The 15,423-nt window shown below is 35.2% G+C and overlaps 1 protein-coding gene across 1 annotated transcript; it reads right to left on the reverse strand.

The window, feature by feature from the left end:
* Window positions 1–6,656: 6,656 nt before the first annotated feature.
* Window positions 6,657–14,785, reverse strand: LOC104113731 (exocyst complex component EXO84B). The gene is made up of 7 exons (XM_009623994.4): window positions 14,402–14,785; window positions 10,831–10,928; window positions 9,568–10,621; window positions 8,335–8,850; window positions 7,592–7,780; window positions 7,363–7,499; window positions 6,657–7,083 (listed from the first exon to the last, which is right to left on the reverse strand). The coding sequence occupies exons 1-7, from the start codon at window positions 14,567–14,569 to the stop codon at window positions 6,921–6,923; spliced, it is 2,325 nt and encodes a 774-aa protein (XP_009622289.1). The 5' UTR covers window positions 14,570–14,785; the 3' UTR covers window positions 6,657–6,920.
* Between the last annotated feature and the right edge of the window lie 638 nt (window positions 14,786–15,423).

The raw sequence follows: 15,423 nt of genomic DNA on the forward strand, positions 1-15,423 counted from the left end.
CCATTTAACTCCTAGGTGATAGGTTCTCCATTAAAGACCTTGGTCCATTGCACTTCTTTCTTGGAGTCGAAGTTCTACAAAATGCACATAGTTTAATTCTCTCTCAAAGTGGCTTTATTGCTGATCTACTAGAAAAGTTTAGCATGCTAAACTCTAACAGTGTTGGCATACCGATGTCAGTCAGTGAAGCACTCTCACTGAATAATAATTTCACACCTGATGATGCCAAACTGTATAGGCAAGTTGTTGGTTCCCTACAATACCTAACCTTTACTCGGCCAGACATCTGCTTTGGAGTAAACAAACTTGCTCAATTTCAGCATGCACCTAGTTGGAAGCACTGGCATACTGCCAAACGACTTATACTCTACCTGAAGGGCACTATCACATATGGTCTCCATTTACATCCCAATAGCTCACTCAAACTTCAAGCATACTCGGATGCTGATTGGGGTGGACTTCTTGATAAGCGACATTCGACTTCAGCATATGTTATCCTTCTTAGAAACAATCCCATAAGTTAGTGCTCCAAAAAGCAATAAACAATTGCTAGATCCTCCACAGAAGCTGAATATAAAGTTGTTGCGGAGCTTAATTGGATAACCAACTTGCTGAAGGAGCTTCACATCCCAATATCCAGTTCTCCTGTGGTGTTTTGTGATAACATTGGTACTACTTACCTTAGTTGCAACCCAGTTTTTCACGGTCGTATGAAACATGTAGCTATTATTTTTTACTTTGTTCGAGATCAAGTAGAAGGCAATGAGCTCTATGTTAATCACATACCCACTGGCGATCAACTTGTTGATGCCTTCACAAAAGCCTTGCCTAAACAATCATTTACACACTTTGTCAACAAGATTGGTCTCAAGGAGATTGAGCCCATCTTGAGGAGGCATGATAAGGATAGGCACTCCAAGCCAATCTAGGAGGTCTAGTTTAAGTTGTATCTTATGAGTTTCTTTCTTATCTCCACAAGAGTCTTATATACATAGAACTCTGTCTCCTCTCTCCCTTCTCCTTTCATATACTAGTTCTTGCAAATCATACCTTAACTCTCCCATTTGACTCAAATTCTTGAAACACACCAAAATTTGGAAGGAGCAATGTCAAAGCACAGAGTACGAACATCAATGGTGGGGTGATTCAATTCTTCACCAAGATATGATATCAGAAATACTCTTGCGCCTACCTGTAAAAACATTGATGAGGATGGAGTGTGTTTCTGAATCTTGGTGTTCCCTCATCTCGAGTCCTCAATTTGTAAAAAGCCATCTCAAATTTTCAACCAAGAAGCTAGAATCTCCTAATGATAAGCTTCTTTTCAAGAACCACGATAATGAAAAGGGCTGGACTTTCTACAACAGGGGGGCTAGTAGAGCCTTTGCTTTAGGCTCCCTAAATTTTAGGGCCCCAAAAATATTTTTAATTATAAATTTTCTTACTTATTTTTGTTTAGACATTATTGAAACTTATAGAAAAAAGAATAAAAGTATAAAATCCTTATAAAAATAGAAAGAAAGACTGTCTATTTAATAATAACTAGTCTTTCGGCACATACGTTGTACGTGTATGCCGAGTCATGCAATACAAAATTTTATAAAATAATATTAATATCATCAAAATAAAACTTTTACTAAAATATTATACATAAAGAATAATGTACAAATTTCTTTGAATGACCAATGTGGATCATCAAGTGGTGACTTGTTTGTCAATATCAATATGATTGGATTTTGTTTGAACTTTCAAAGATGAATAATAAGAAATTAATTCGATACGTATGTATGTCGAGTATACTTTGTAATAGACTAATAAGAATTTAATTTTCTCAACACGACTCCTATTTGATTTCATATACTAGTTCTTGCAAGTCACACCCCAACTCTCCCATTTGACTCAAATTCTTGAAACAGACAAAAAATTGGAAGGCACAATGTCGAAGCACATAGCATGAACATCAATGGCAGACTGATTCAATTCTTAACCAAGATATGATATCAGAAATACTCTTGCACTTACTTGTAAAAGCATTGATGAGGATGAAGCGTGTCTCTGAATCTTGGTCTTCCCTCATCTCGAGTCCTCAATTTGTAAGAAGCCATCTCAAACTTTCAACAAGAAACTAGAATCTCCTGATGATAAGCTTCTTTTTAAGAACCACGATAATGAAAAGGGCTGGACTTTCTACAACAGGGAGGCTAGTAGAGAAGCTTTAGGCCCCTAAATTTTGGGGCCCAAAAAATATTTTTAATTATAAATTTTCTTATTTACTTTTTGCTTAGACATTATTGAAACTTATAGAAAAAAGAATAAAAGTACAAAATCCTTATAAAAGTAGAAAGAAAGGCTGCCTATTTAATAATAACTAGTCTTTCGGCACGTACGTTGTACGTGTATGTCGAGTCATGCAATACACAATTTTATAAAATAATATTAATATCATCAAAATATAACATTTACTAAAAAATTATACATAAAAGAATAATGTACAAATTTCTTTGAATGACCAATGTGGATCATCATGTGGTGACTCGTTTGTCGGTATCAATATGATTGGATTTTGTTTGAACTTTCAAAGATGAATAATAAGAAATTAATTCGATACGTATATATGTCGAGTATACTTTATAATAGACTAATAAGAATTTAATTTTCTCAACGCGACTCCCATTTGATTTCATATACTAGTTCTTGCAAATCACACCCCAACTCTCCCATTTGACTCAAATTCTTGAAACAGACAAAAATTTGGAAGGCGCAATGTCGAAGCACAGAGCATGAACATCAATGGCAGCCTGATTCAATTCTTAATCAAGATATGATATCAGAAATACTCTTGCACCTACTTGTAAAAGCGTTGATGAGGATGAAGTGTGTCTCTGAATCTTGGTCTTCCCTCATCTCGAGTCCTCAATTTGTAAGAAGCCATCTCAAACTTTCAACAAAAAACTAGAATCTCCTGATGATAAGCTTCTTTTTAAGAACCATGATAATGAAAAGAGTTGGACTTTCTACAACAGGGAGGCTAGTAGAAAAGCTTTAGGCCCTAAAAATATTTAATTGTAAATTTTCTTTCTTCTTTTTACTTAGACATTATTGAAACTTATAGAAAAAAGAATAGAAGTACAAAATCCTTATAAAAGTAGAAAGAAAGACTGTCTATTTAATAATAACTAGTTTTTTAGCACGTACGTTGCACGTGTATGCCGAGTCATGCAATACACAATTGTATAAAATAATATTAATATTATCAAAATAAAACTTTTACTAAAAAATTATACATAAAAGAATAATGTACAAATTTCTTTGAATGACCCACGCGGATCATCGTGTGGCGACTCATTTGTCGATATCAATATGATTGGGTTTTGTTTGAACTAACAAAGATGAATAATAAGAAATTAATTAGATACACATGTATCTCGGATATACTCTATAACAGACTAATAAGAATTTAATTTTCTCAACGCGGCTCCCCTTTGAGTTCATATACTAGTTCTTGCAAATCACTCATCAACTCTCCCATTTGACTCAAATTCTTGAAACACACCAAAATTTGTAAGGCGCAATGTCGAAGCACAGAGCACGAACATCAATTGCGGGGTGATTCAATTCTTCACAAAGATATGATATTAGAAATACTTTTACGCCTACGTGTAAAAGCACAGCTGGGGATAAAGTGTGTTTCTGAATCTTGGTGTTCCCTCATCTCGAGTCCTCAATTTGTAAAAAGTCATCTCAAATTTTCAATCAAGAAACTAGAATCTCCTAATGATAAGCTTCTTTTCAAGAACCATGATGATGAAAAGGGCCAGACTTTCTACAATAGGGAGGATAGTAGAGCCTTTGCTTTAGGCTCCCTAAATTTTGGGACCCCAAAAATATTTTTAATTGTAAATTTTCTTTCTTATTTTTGCTTAGACAATATTGAAACTTATAGAAAAAAGAATAAAAATATAAAATCCTTATAAATATAGAAAGAAAGACTATTTATTTAATAATAACTAGTCTTTTGGCATGTACGTTACACGTGTATGTCGAGTCATGCAATACATAATTTTATAAAATAATATTAATATTATTAAATAAAACTTTTGCTAAAAAATTATTCATAAAAGAATAATGTACAAAATTTCTTTGAATGACCAATGTGGATCATCGTGTGGTGACTCATTTGTCGATGTCAATATGATTAGATTTTGTTTGAATTTACAAAGATAAAAAATAAAAAATAAAAAATTAATTAGATACGTATGTATCTTGGGTATAATCTATAACAGACTAATAAGAATTTAATTTTCTCAACGCGGCTCCTGTTTGAATTCATATACTAGTTCTGGCAAATCATACCTCAACTCTCCCATTTGACTCAAATTATTGAAACACGCCAAAATTTGGAAGGCGCAATGTCGAAGCACAGAGCATGAACATCAATGGCAGACTGATTCAATTTTTCACCAAGATATGATATCCGAAATACTCTTGTACCTACTTGTAAAAGCATTGATGAGGATGAAGTGTGTTTCTAAATCTTGGTGTTCCCTCGTCTCGAGTCCTCAATTTGTAGAAATTCATCTCAAATTTTCAACCAAGAAACTAGAATCTCCTGATTATAAGCTTCTTTTCAAGAACCATGATGATAAAAAGGGCTAGACTTTCTACCAGGGACAGCTCAAGCTGAGGCTAGTAAAGCCTTTGTTTTAGGCCTAAATTTTGGGGGCCCAAAAATATTTATAATTATAAATTTTGTTCCTTATTTTCGCATTGAAACTTATATAAAAAAAGAATAAAAGTACAAAATTCTTATAAAAAATAAAAAGAAAGACTGTCTATTTAATAATAATAAAAATATTTTAGAACTTTGAATTTAGCTACTCAAACTTTCATATTCGTAAATAATATTTTTTGCAATAAGATCCAAGGTAACACATTGTAAATACGTGGCTAATATTTTTTAATATAAATATTAATATTATATTTTATAAGATTACTACACTATAGACAAAAAGAAAGAAAAAAATCAATGTAAATATTTATACGATATTATGTAAGATATCTGCATCATAGGCAAATAAAATAAAGCCCCTTATTAAAATTTGGTTTTAGGACACCGGTTCTATTGAGACATACTGAACTTCATTTTCTCCGTGGAGATCCATTTAAAAGGTATCAAATTTTGGATTCTTGTAATGGATTGTTTTATATCTTTTAATTTCTTGGTGAAGGATTCAAGACTTCTCGAACAATCTGAAATTTTTTTGAATGAAAAGATCCATTGGATTGCTGAGAATTCTATTAGTGATAAGAATTCAATATGAGTTCTTTCTACATTTAACCTTATGGATGAATCATTTGAAGATTTAGTGTTGCCCAACATAGGTAGTGATGTTGATTGCGAAGTAGGTTCTTCGGGAGAATCTATGACTATTTTGTTACTATGAGAACAAGACTGATTTGTGGCTAATGAAGAATTACGAGATTCTAGAGTCATGGGTGAAGGCGGTAAGAGCATTATCGGAGAGTTTAATGTGGTATAATAATGGTTTCATGCATCCAGATGTTAGGATACATTGTGATCATTGAAAGCTTGGTGTCTCCAACTTACCTACTGAGTATGGAAAGTCCATAACTTTGGCAGAAGCTGATGAGGATGGGAAGTTCCCAAATTTATAGAAGAACCTACTAAGGATGGGAATGATTGAAGAACTAACAAAATATTCTCCGTAAATGATTCTAGAGGTCTTGTGCATAACTAACAAGAAATTCGTTGTGTGATTGATACTTCTCTGTATCTTTATTTTAAAAAAATTTCGTTCTCCATTTTTCATTGTTCAATGCACCCGCTAACAGTAGAATTAGGAGTGAGATCTATCTATCAAAATATATGTACAAAAGCAGTTGTTTGGTGGCCCTAGAGTATAACAGTTTTTGTATTACGATGAGGCGCTAACATCAGTTTCATTACAATGAATTTTCTTAACATTCTAGACTGTGGGGTGTTAATTAGGGGTGAGTGTGGGAGTTACTTGGCAAAAGTCTAACCTTATTAGTGCACTCAGGTTTAGTTTCGTTTAACTAAAGAGTAAAATATTCATCACAGATAGTAAGAAAGTTATCAGCTTAACTTTCAAAATTACTCTAAGAGGTTTTCAAATGCTAGAGTTAAATTCAGCGTGCTGCTTTCTACTTTTGCTCAAGTGTGCAACTGAAAATTATGAGGAGGGATTTATGTATCATCCAAATATTAGATCCTGATTGATACTCAAAAAAGTGGAAATGACACTAGGTAGCCAATTGCTAGAAAACAAAACTCCTCATTCTCCAGAAGAGCAATCGCTCAAGACGGAAAGGTTTTCTACCCAAAAGAAAGAAAAAAAAAGAGACACTAAAAAGAGATTATGCATGTCACCGCTGTTATAATCATGAGGACAACATGATACGCAAGCATTAGCATAATTGACCAAACTTCATTATAACTGGACAGTTTCTCCCTGTGATATTTGCATCAAGACTTAAGCTGGATAGGAAATGAATCTCAGAAAACCGAAGAGAACTTTACAGATCGACAATTTTGGGAGCTGTTCACAGGGGTTTCGATCGCCCGGTCCATTGGCATCATATTACCAATTATTTTTAGGACTGTAAACGACATATAAAAGAGACAAAGAGCCTTTGGATTCATGATCAAATAATAAAATCAGCATATACAAATTCCAAATGCTTGCCTGATGAACACTACAAAGAATTTCCTAAACTCACTACCATCCAGCACAATCTACAAATTTGCCAAGGAAAAAATAAAAAGGAACCTTAAAAAGATAAAAAGGAAGACGAGAAGCTTTCTATCAATACACTTGCTAACCAAACCAAGATCAATCATTCATCACATATTTTACAGCAGTAGAATTAATTATACATCAATAACTCCCGTGAGATCTGACAGAAGACATAGATTGAGCTGAGACAGAGGCAGTTGGACTGTTCAGATCCCTTTCCCCATTAGCAACTTTGGGCTTTCCACTCAGCCTCTCCATCGCATCTTGAGCAATTTCAGTGAACCAATCATCGTCAGGGAGAACACTGCCAGCAATATCCACGGTTAAGTTAAAGCATAAATATATAATTTTGATATACAAACTATATAGGATTTTGCCCTGTAAGTCATGACATAAGTTGAAGCGGCTGCCCAAAAAATGCAGAGTTTTACACCGTAAATTAAGCATAGTATTAATCTACAGAGCATAGGGATTATTTCTTCTTATGTACCAAATGAAGTGATCCTTAATGCATCCCAAAATATACTCAGAATCAGATAAATGGCAAAAGGATGAAATTCCGTAAAGTGAGGGGAATTTATACCTATATGGATCCATCCCAGTTGAAGCAAAAGCTGACATTGCTTTAGAGATTATGTCATTGACAACCCGAAGCAAATTTCTAGATAAGTAGCGTCCTTGCGAAGCAAAGCATGTGACAAATTTCATATCCAAATAGAACTACAAAAAGTTCAATGGTAAACATGAAGTGTTACAAAACATATTGGCAGTGGGGAGCAAAACAAGATAAGTGGATACCAGTAATTACAAACCTGCTGAAGACCAAGATGACCCAATGGCCTTGGTCCTTCCTCTATATCATCCCAAAAGCTCTGATCTTGTGAAAGCCACAAGATGACAGTTTCTGTAAGCCTCATCAACAACAATATTGCAAATCTTTCCCTTCCTACAAACATATCAGCAGCTATGGCAGCCATTCTGTTTAGTTTGACATAAAGTTCCTGGCAGAATCACAAATAACCACAGATTATCAACCATAAACAGTTGCTCATGTATAAACAGGAACTCCCACTAAAACCTCGAGATGTGGATATTTAAGTTGGAATCTAATAGACAAAAAGACGAATAGGCACTAGGAAAAGGGAGTGCTCTTATCACGATTAGTCGATTACAACTTAGATTACTATATTGTTAACGATAAGTAACCAGAAAAAGAGATCTCAGTTGTTACACTGTTTGCTTAGTGTTTTTTCCTTTTAAATTAAAAAAAAAAAACTAAGCAAAGAGTGTAAGAGCTGAGATCTCATTTTCTGGTTGCTTAGTGTTGATAATGAAGTATCCAAAAAATTGAAGATCAAAGCTCTTAAAATTGTTTTCTTAGTGTTAATGATTAATAAATGCTCATGTTTGGTAAGAAGCAGGTGCAAACTCCAAGCTGCAGTAACTAACACACAATAAAGACATCAGTTTTTCAGCAGCTCTTGTAGTTGAACAACCCTAATTATTCAAAGTGGCATGTAATTACATAAGAAAACTCCGGAAGAGGAAACTGCACCTGGAATATTAGAGAAGGGAACCATTCTATCTCGTCAGCGTTCCCCTCCATGTTTATATACATTTCGGCAGAGAGATGGCTGTCCCCTTCCTCTGTGAAAATAAGATCCAGAGCATGCTGCTGACAAAAGCTATCCTTTAACCGGTCAACTGAATTCACAAGACGCTTCTTCCATTCCCTTTGCTCCGGGTGACGGCTTTGCCTATCTGAAGCTCTTCTTTGAAGATCATCCTTGTAATTAGCCTGATTCAAGGGAGCAAGCTTCATAGCTGCACGTGGCAATAGTTCGTCTGCCAATAAAGATGCGTTTGCAAGCAAAGCAATTTGCTGAGCTTCAGTCTCGGCCATGCGAACAATTTTATTTCCTGAACCTTCAAAGCTGGTCTCGTCCTCTATGGAGCCAGGTAATGCTCTTATAAGTGTGTTCACGTAAGCATTAAACACCTGAAATAGACCTTCCAAAGCTTTCCCTCCCAACTGCATACTTAGCAATGGTCCCACATCCTCAAAGAAATCCTAGATAAGCAGCAGGAGTAGCAAAATGAATAAAGTAAAAGACATCAGGACCATTGGCAACAACATCATACACAAAATGATTTCCTAAGCACATTGAGTTCTAGCCATACTATGAATAGAAACAAATTTGATACTAGATTGACACTAAATCTACTGTAACAAATCAAGATAATACTATAAAAGTAACACTTTGATATAAGAGAAAGAGTAAGATCTTGCAAATAATCTATGTTGAATATCTACAGCCAAGAACCAGTAACAAAGTTGAGAAAGGGAATGCAGGGCATCAACATTACAGATTGGCATAAACAAGGTTTAAGTAATTTGGATCTATATTCTAGGGATGATAAGACGAGAAACATGCTCTTCTGATGCTCCATAAAGGTCAGTCTGTATAAAATATTTTCAGATCTCACAACTAAAAAGATGTTGATCACAGTTTCATGTTGCAGTGATGTCATTTCATGATCATATCAAGGAAATCAAATTTCCTGCTTCTACCGATGCAAGTGCGCTCAAAAACTGCAAATTACCACATAAATAGAGTAGAAGATAAAGATTGTCTTCCGATCACTGTGGAGGATTAAAGGGCAAATTCTGCTAGCAGGGAAAGCACCTAAGGCAAGCTGCTGTGTCTATGACCAAATAGCAGGTGTTCACGAGGAAATATTATTATATTTAGCTTTATCAGGTCATCAGTTCTGTTAATAGCATTACCTGAACCATCAAATTGAAACGATGAGCACTACTTGAAAGTTTATGCTGATATGCCCCTGTAGAGCCAAGAACAGCACCGGCTGGCCTACCGGATGTACGTGTAACGGATGGTGGATACGTGAGTTCCCAATCATCAGCAGCTGCCAAAGCAGCAGTGCTTTCTTCAATTCGTTTCAAGTTGGCATCTAGCGCTTGCTCAACACTAGGTCTAAAAAGCTTCAGAAGCACAGGGCAAAGTGCAAGCCCACGAGCTTCCAATAAAGAACAGTGTCCTAAAGCTATTTGAACACATTCTGCAGCAGCTCGTAAGCCACCAGCAGCTGCAGATGAAGTTAATGCATGCCTTTTGACCAAAAGTGCAAATGCCTCTGTCTGCTTAGTAGCCCACATCACTAGCTCGGATGTATAAGCTGGCTCTTTACCAAAAATAGCCAATGAATCAGTCGCTGCTTGAGCAATGGCAGAGAATACCAGCTGTGAAAGGGCGGCAGTATAAGCTCCTCCATAAGAGGTGCTAGATGGACGGAGATTTTTCATGTTGAATTGGTATTTCTGGTAATGAGCATTAAGGAGTAAACTATGAGCACGGGGCCCATCCCCAAGCTTTTTAAGAGCTGAAATAGCAGCACGAAGCTCTGCACCACGAGTAGAAGGTTGGCAAGCAATTTCAGCGAGCTGATCAGCTAGCTTTTGCCTACGTTCAGCAATGGCAGTTTGTAGTGACAAAAGCACAGCATGACCTAACGTCTTCTTCTCTTTTGCTTCAGATGCAATGCGTTCTCCTTCATCAAGACTCGACAATGCTTCATCTACTCTCCTTTCAGCTAACAGAACATCTAGGAGATCAGGAAACTCCGTTAGCCACTTCTCTAGGTCCGTAGGCTCCTTAACTTCATCATTAGAAGAGCCGTTGGAGGTAGACTCAGGAGCATCATCAGACAAAGAATCAATATGAACCCCCTCAGCTAAACCATGAATTAAAGTTGCCTGAGTAGATAGCAAGTTTTTCATGGATGAAAGCTCACCCTCCAAATCTGATATCTCTTTTGATGTGCTGCAAGTAATATAGACAAAGAAGTACAAAGCAGGTAAGCATTGATGAAACACAGAAGTCAAGGTTGCCTCAGACTACAGATAAAGAATATGAAACAGTTGAAAAGTCAGTAGTAGGTCAGAATTTCATGCCCAATGGGAGACTTCTCTTGATTCATAGGTATTTCAGTTTGGGAGGAGGGTCCTATAGCAGCTACATCAAGGACTCACCGAATGAAAGCTGTATAGTTGGCATACACACTTTTGCGCATTTCCTCAGCAGAAGCCCTTTTCAGATCCAATAGATACGAGCACAACTGCCTTATTTCCTGCAAATACATGGACATTTCTATCAACACCTCACCACAGTCATTGCACAAAAGAATTTAAACACCAAGGATAAAATTATGGACACCCAAATATGACTTTGCTGTTAAAACCATTTTCATATCATAGATGAATTTAGTCAAATGAGCTGAATCCTCTCCCAAATCTAAAAGATTCTGAGAATTAGTGTTTTTCCCTATTAACACTCAAAAGCATTCCTTCCTCCATACCATGACCACGAAAGCAACAGAACAATCAAAGCACGCAAGCTGGCTTGGACACCACGGTTATAAAAAAAGAAAAAAAGGAAAAAAAAAAAAGAACAATCAAAATCTGGTGGACGGAAAGTAGCTGCTGGAAGTAGTTATCATCCTTATCATTCACCCATTTCCAGTTTTATGGCCATGTTCGACTTGTCAACATTGCAACTACCTGTAGTCCCAACTCGCAGGAGACGTTATGGTTGATCAAAACAAAAGATGAAAAGTTTCAAACTGTATTATGAACTATGAAGTTGACTCAGACGATTTATAAGTCTTTGTGGAAGGAACAAACTTCAGGGCATATACCAAAACAAGTGTGGTACTCATTAAGAGGTGCCAAAGAGAATTATGATACCAGAAAGGAGTACAATAACTAGCTGCAACATCGTTACTACTTTAAAATATGAAGCTGACTCAACAGCTATTCATGTCTTGTGGCATGATGAAAATTCAGAGCGTCTTTCAAGAGAAAGTGACACTCATGAAAAGGTGCTAATGAAAATTATGTAGTAGCAAGGAGTATAGTAACATGTGGCATTGCCTCCTCTAAACAGAATAGATTATACGTAGAAGCAAGGGGAAACAGGCCGAGAAAGAAGTAGAATTTGAGCATTTTCTGTGCCTCTTTTGTAAACTGATAGCAATAGTAACAAGCTACTTTGTAAAATAGAGGCAATAATAACCTTTAGGAGTCGTTTGGTAGGGTGTATTAGAATAGTGCTGAATAAGGTGTACTAGTAATGCAAGGATTAGTAATGCATGGGTTAGTAATGCAAGCATTAGTTATGCAGAGATTATTTCTTATCCACTGTTTAGTGTGGTGTATTAAAAATTAAAATACATAGCATAATTTTTAGTTGTTTACTTGTTTACAAAAGTGCCCTCCATATTCTTTAGCTTTAAGGGAATTTAAGGACAATTTTGTCTTTAACCATGCTAATGCATGCATTAATAGCCTTGGTATTGCTAATACCATGGTTTGCTGTGTATTAGTTATACATAGGATAATACCAAATAGGTTGTATAACTAATACTTGCATTAGTAATACATAGGTTGAAAAAGTGTACCAAACAAGGGATTAGTAAGCTAATGCATGCATTATTTTCTCTAATGCATTATCGAACGACCCCTTAGTATAACTGCTTGTGTCTGCCTTTTGATGAATAATAGAGAATGTTTTGGCTCACGGACTGGTAATCTATAATCGAATAGCTTTGGATGAGTCATCCTCGCCCAGGATAAGTCATCGGGTAAGACATCTTCGGATAATTCTTTTAATTCTAATTTATATTTTTTTATTTTCGTTGATTTGTTAATTTTAAAAACTAAAACCTCAAAGCAATATAGAACGTATAATACTTTCTTTTGTTAGTATTATAGATATCATAAAACCAGCACTAAGAGAGTGTTGTGGTTACTATAAAATGTACAATACTATTAAGATGCTAATATAGTCTTAGACTTCATATACTCCTTCATACATAGAGGAGACAAGCTAGCTATATTTTTCATACTATCAGTACCCTCTTGGTGCTGCGGTTCTGTGAACAAAATTAGTTTTGTTAAAAAAACATATAACAATATTCTTAGTTTGTTTAAGCACATAAACATTTGGTTAAATAAAAGGGTCTATAATTCGGTAATTAAAATTTACGGGTTATCATTCTTTTTAAATTCTTTTTTTTTAAAGAATGAATCAGTCTTCCTAAATTCTAGTTCTGTAAGACTCTCATCCCCTGGCTATTAATACAACCTCCTCTGGTATTAAACAATTAAATAGTCCATTATATAGGGATAAAAGGGGTTATGAGCAGTGTTGTTAAAAACTCGTTTGAGGCGCACTTAAGCCCTAAAGCTCAGGTAAAGCAAGGTTGAGCGCTACGCCTCGCTTAAGTAGAACTTTAGCACAGGAGCTAAGGTGTTAAGGGGTGTGCTGCATCAGACATGGGCTATGTGTTTAAGATGGCAGTATTAGATAATATAGTTGGTAAATTGATACATTAATTGTTAAAAAAAAATTATTTTTTTTTGGGGGAGTAGGAATAAGAAATTGAAATTTAGTACAAAAACTTGCTTTGGAAAACATAAAACTATTTCCTTTCATCAAAATTGGAAGTTCAAAATGGCTTTTAACTTGATTGGTATGATTCTTAGTTCATATATTTTGCTTTATTATAGTTACTTCAGTCTTTAATCCAAATAATTGTTGTTTGTGTTTGTAATTATTTTTGTTGCATTACATAGTTTTTCTTCATTAGCGCTTTTTCGTTAAAGCCAATTCTTTAATTATGCTTTGCCCTTAAAGCCGCAACAAACTTTGGCGCTATTTTGCATTTTCAGCTGTCAACTACTCTAGTTTTGAGATGACTCATCCTTGCATACTTTTTTGCCTCCAATGACAGGATAATGGGTCAGTCATCCGATACCTCCTCATTCAGCATCATTCTCCACCCAATTATGCACGGGGGGGATTACATTTTACCCATGTAAAGCTGTATGTTGAAACAGTTCCTCCCCTCCTCTCAAAATGCAATGATGTCTAACACAAGAAAAGAGATATATGAAAATCGAAAATGCTTCGATAGTCTCTGTCTCTCTTTAACTCTTCAAACAACTTATAGACTCAGAAAAAGCCTCATTTTTCATCAAATTATGGAGCTTCAAGGAAAGGAGAAATCCTCAACTGTTAACAAAAATTTCCATATGACCACATTTCGTGCAACAAGTCTAGTAAACAATTACAGTAATTTAGTAGACAGGCGGAAATTGGCAATCATCATTAGCATTAATGTAAATAACTAAGAATATTGAGATGAACTCTCCGAATTAAAACGAGCTGATATCCAAATCAAGATTTTGCATAGAACATCAAGATGTAGTTAAGTTAAATAAAAAGAAGTATACGTATGAAGAGTAAATTAATTTGAGAAATTTTCAAGCTTGAGCTACATAACTGCATCATTTTACATCATATACAAATGTATCTAAGTGGTGTAGCTAAAGAGCGTGCAACATAATAAAATATGAGATATTTATTAATTTAATCCTATGGCCTAAGGTAAATGCTTAATTCTAACCCCCCCCTCCTTCCGATCGAATAAAATAATGAAACTCAACATTTTAGATGAATCACAGGTGAATAAGTTTACTTAAGAAAATTTAACAGTCAATTATTAACAAAGAAAAGAAGAGGGGAATTGAGGAATTGGACCTTCTCGTTGAGAGAATGACATTTGGACTGAACAAAGGCATCAGCATCGAAATTATCGGATTTGAAGACGTTGAGATTTTCTTCGAGCTTGGTGCCGCTTTCTTTGTTGATTCCTTTAGACGGAGTGACCGCGTGTGCTCTTGACCGAGAGGATTTCACGGAAGCCATGACTAGTGAATCAAAGAAAATTGAATGGGCGAATGGTTAGGGTTGAATATAGGAAAATCAAAAGGCTATAGATCTAATCGACTTGCTATTGCTGCCATGGATTATGATTGACGAAACAACAGGAGATTAGTTGGTTGGCGGAATGTAGAAAGAGAAAAAGAGGGCTGAGTTTGTTTGATAGCGTTGGGTTTTGGTTCGCTAATCGCCAGCCTACCCACGCCACCGAATTTTCTCTTTCTTAGCTAACGTTTACTGCCCGGTTGCCTCCGTGTGCTGTTTGTTCAACTTTCCTTACGCGGTCCATACCTTTTAGCTTTTATATAACTCACTCCCTATTCCATTTTAAATTGTTCTAAAATATTTGACATTATCACCATATACGTGAAATTTTAGATTAGCATGATTTGGAATATGATATTTTTATGTCAAATTAACTTTTGGAGTAATCATTATTTAATATTTACGGCACTTGAACATTATATCTATCACCAAGCATATCACATAACTTTAAAAATAAAAAATATTAAATTTTCTAACAAAAATTTTCAAACTTGCCAACATAAGTATGAATAATACAAAAAAGTATAAAGTAACATGAGATTCAAATGAGCTACAATGTCCTAGAAATACAAACCTTATAAAGGAGAATATCATGTTTCTATCTACGACTACAATTCTTGAACTTTCTTCTCAAAGCTACTATTATCAATCATATAATACAATCCCAACGTGATATGCTTCCAACAAGTTAATAATTTAGAAATAATTCATAATATTGTACTTTAGTATATAATGGAACACTACCTTTACCCTAACATGCGTTGAGATTTTAACACCGATTATTTGTTTTCAAA

Source organism: Nicotiana tomentosiformis, chromosome 3 (genome assembly GCF_000390325.3).
Source record: "Nicotiana tomentosiformis chromosome 3, ASM39032v3, whole genome shotgun sequence".
Lineage (NCBI taxonomy): Eukaryota > Viridiplantae > Streptophyta > Magnoliopsida > Solanales > Solanaceae > Nicotiana > Nicotiana tomentosiformis.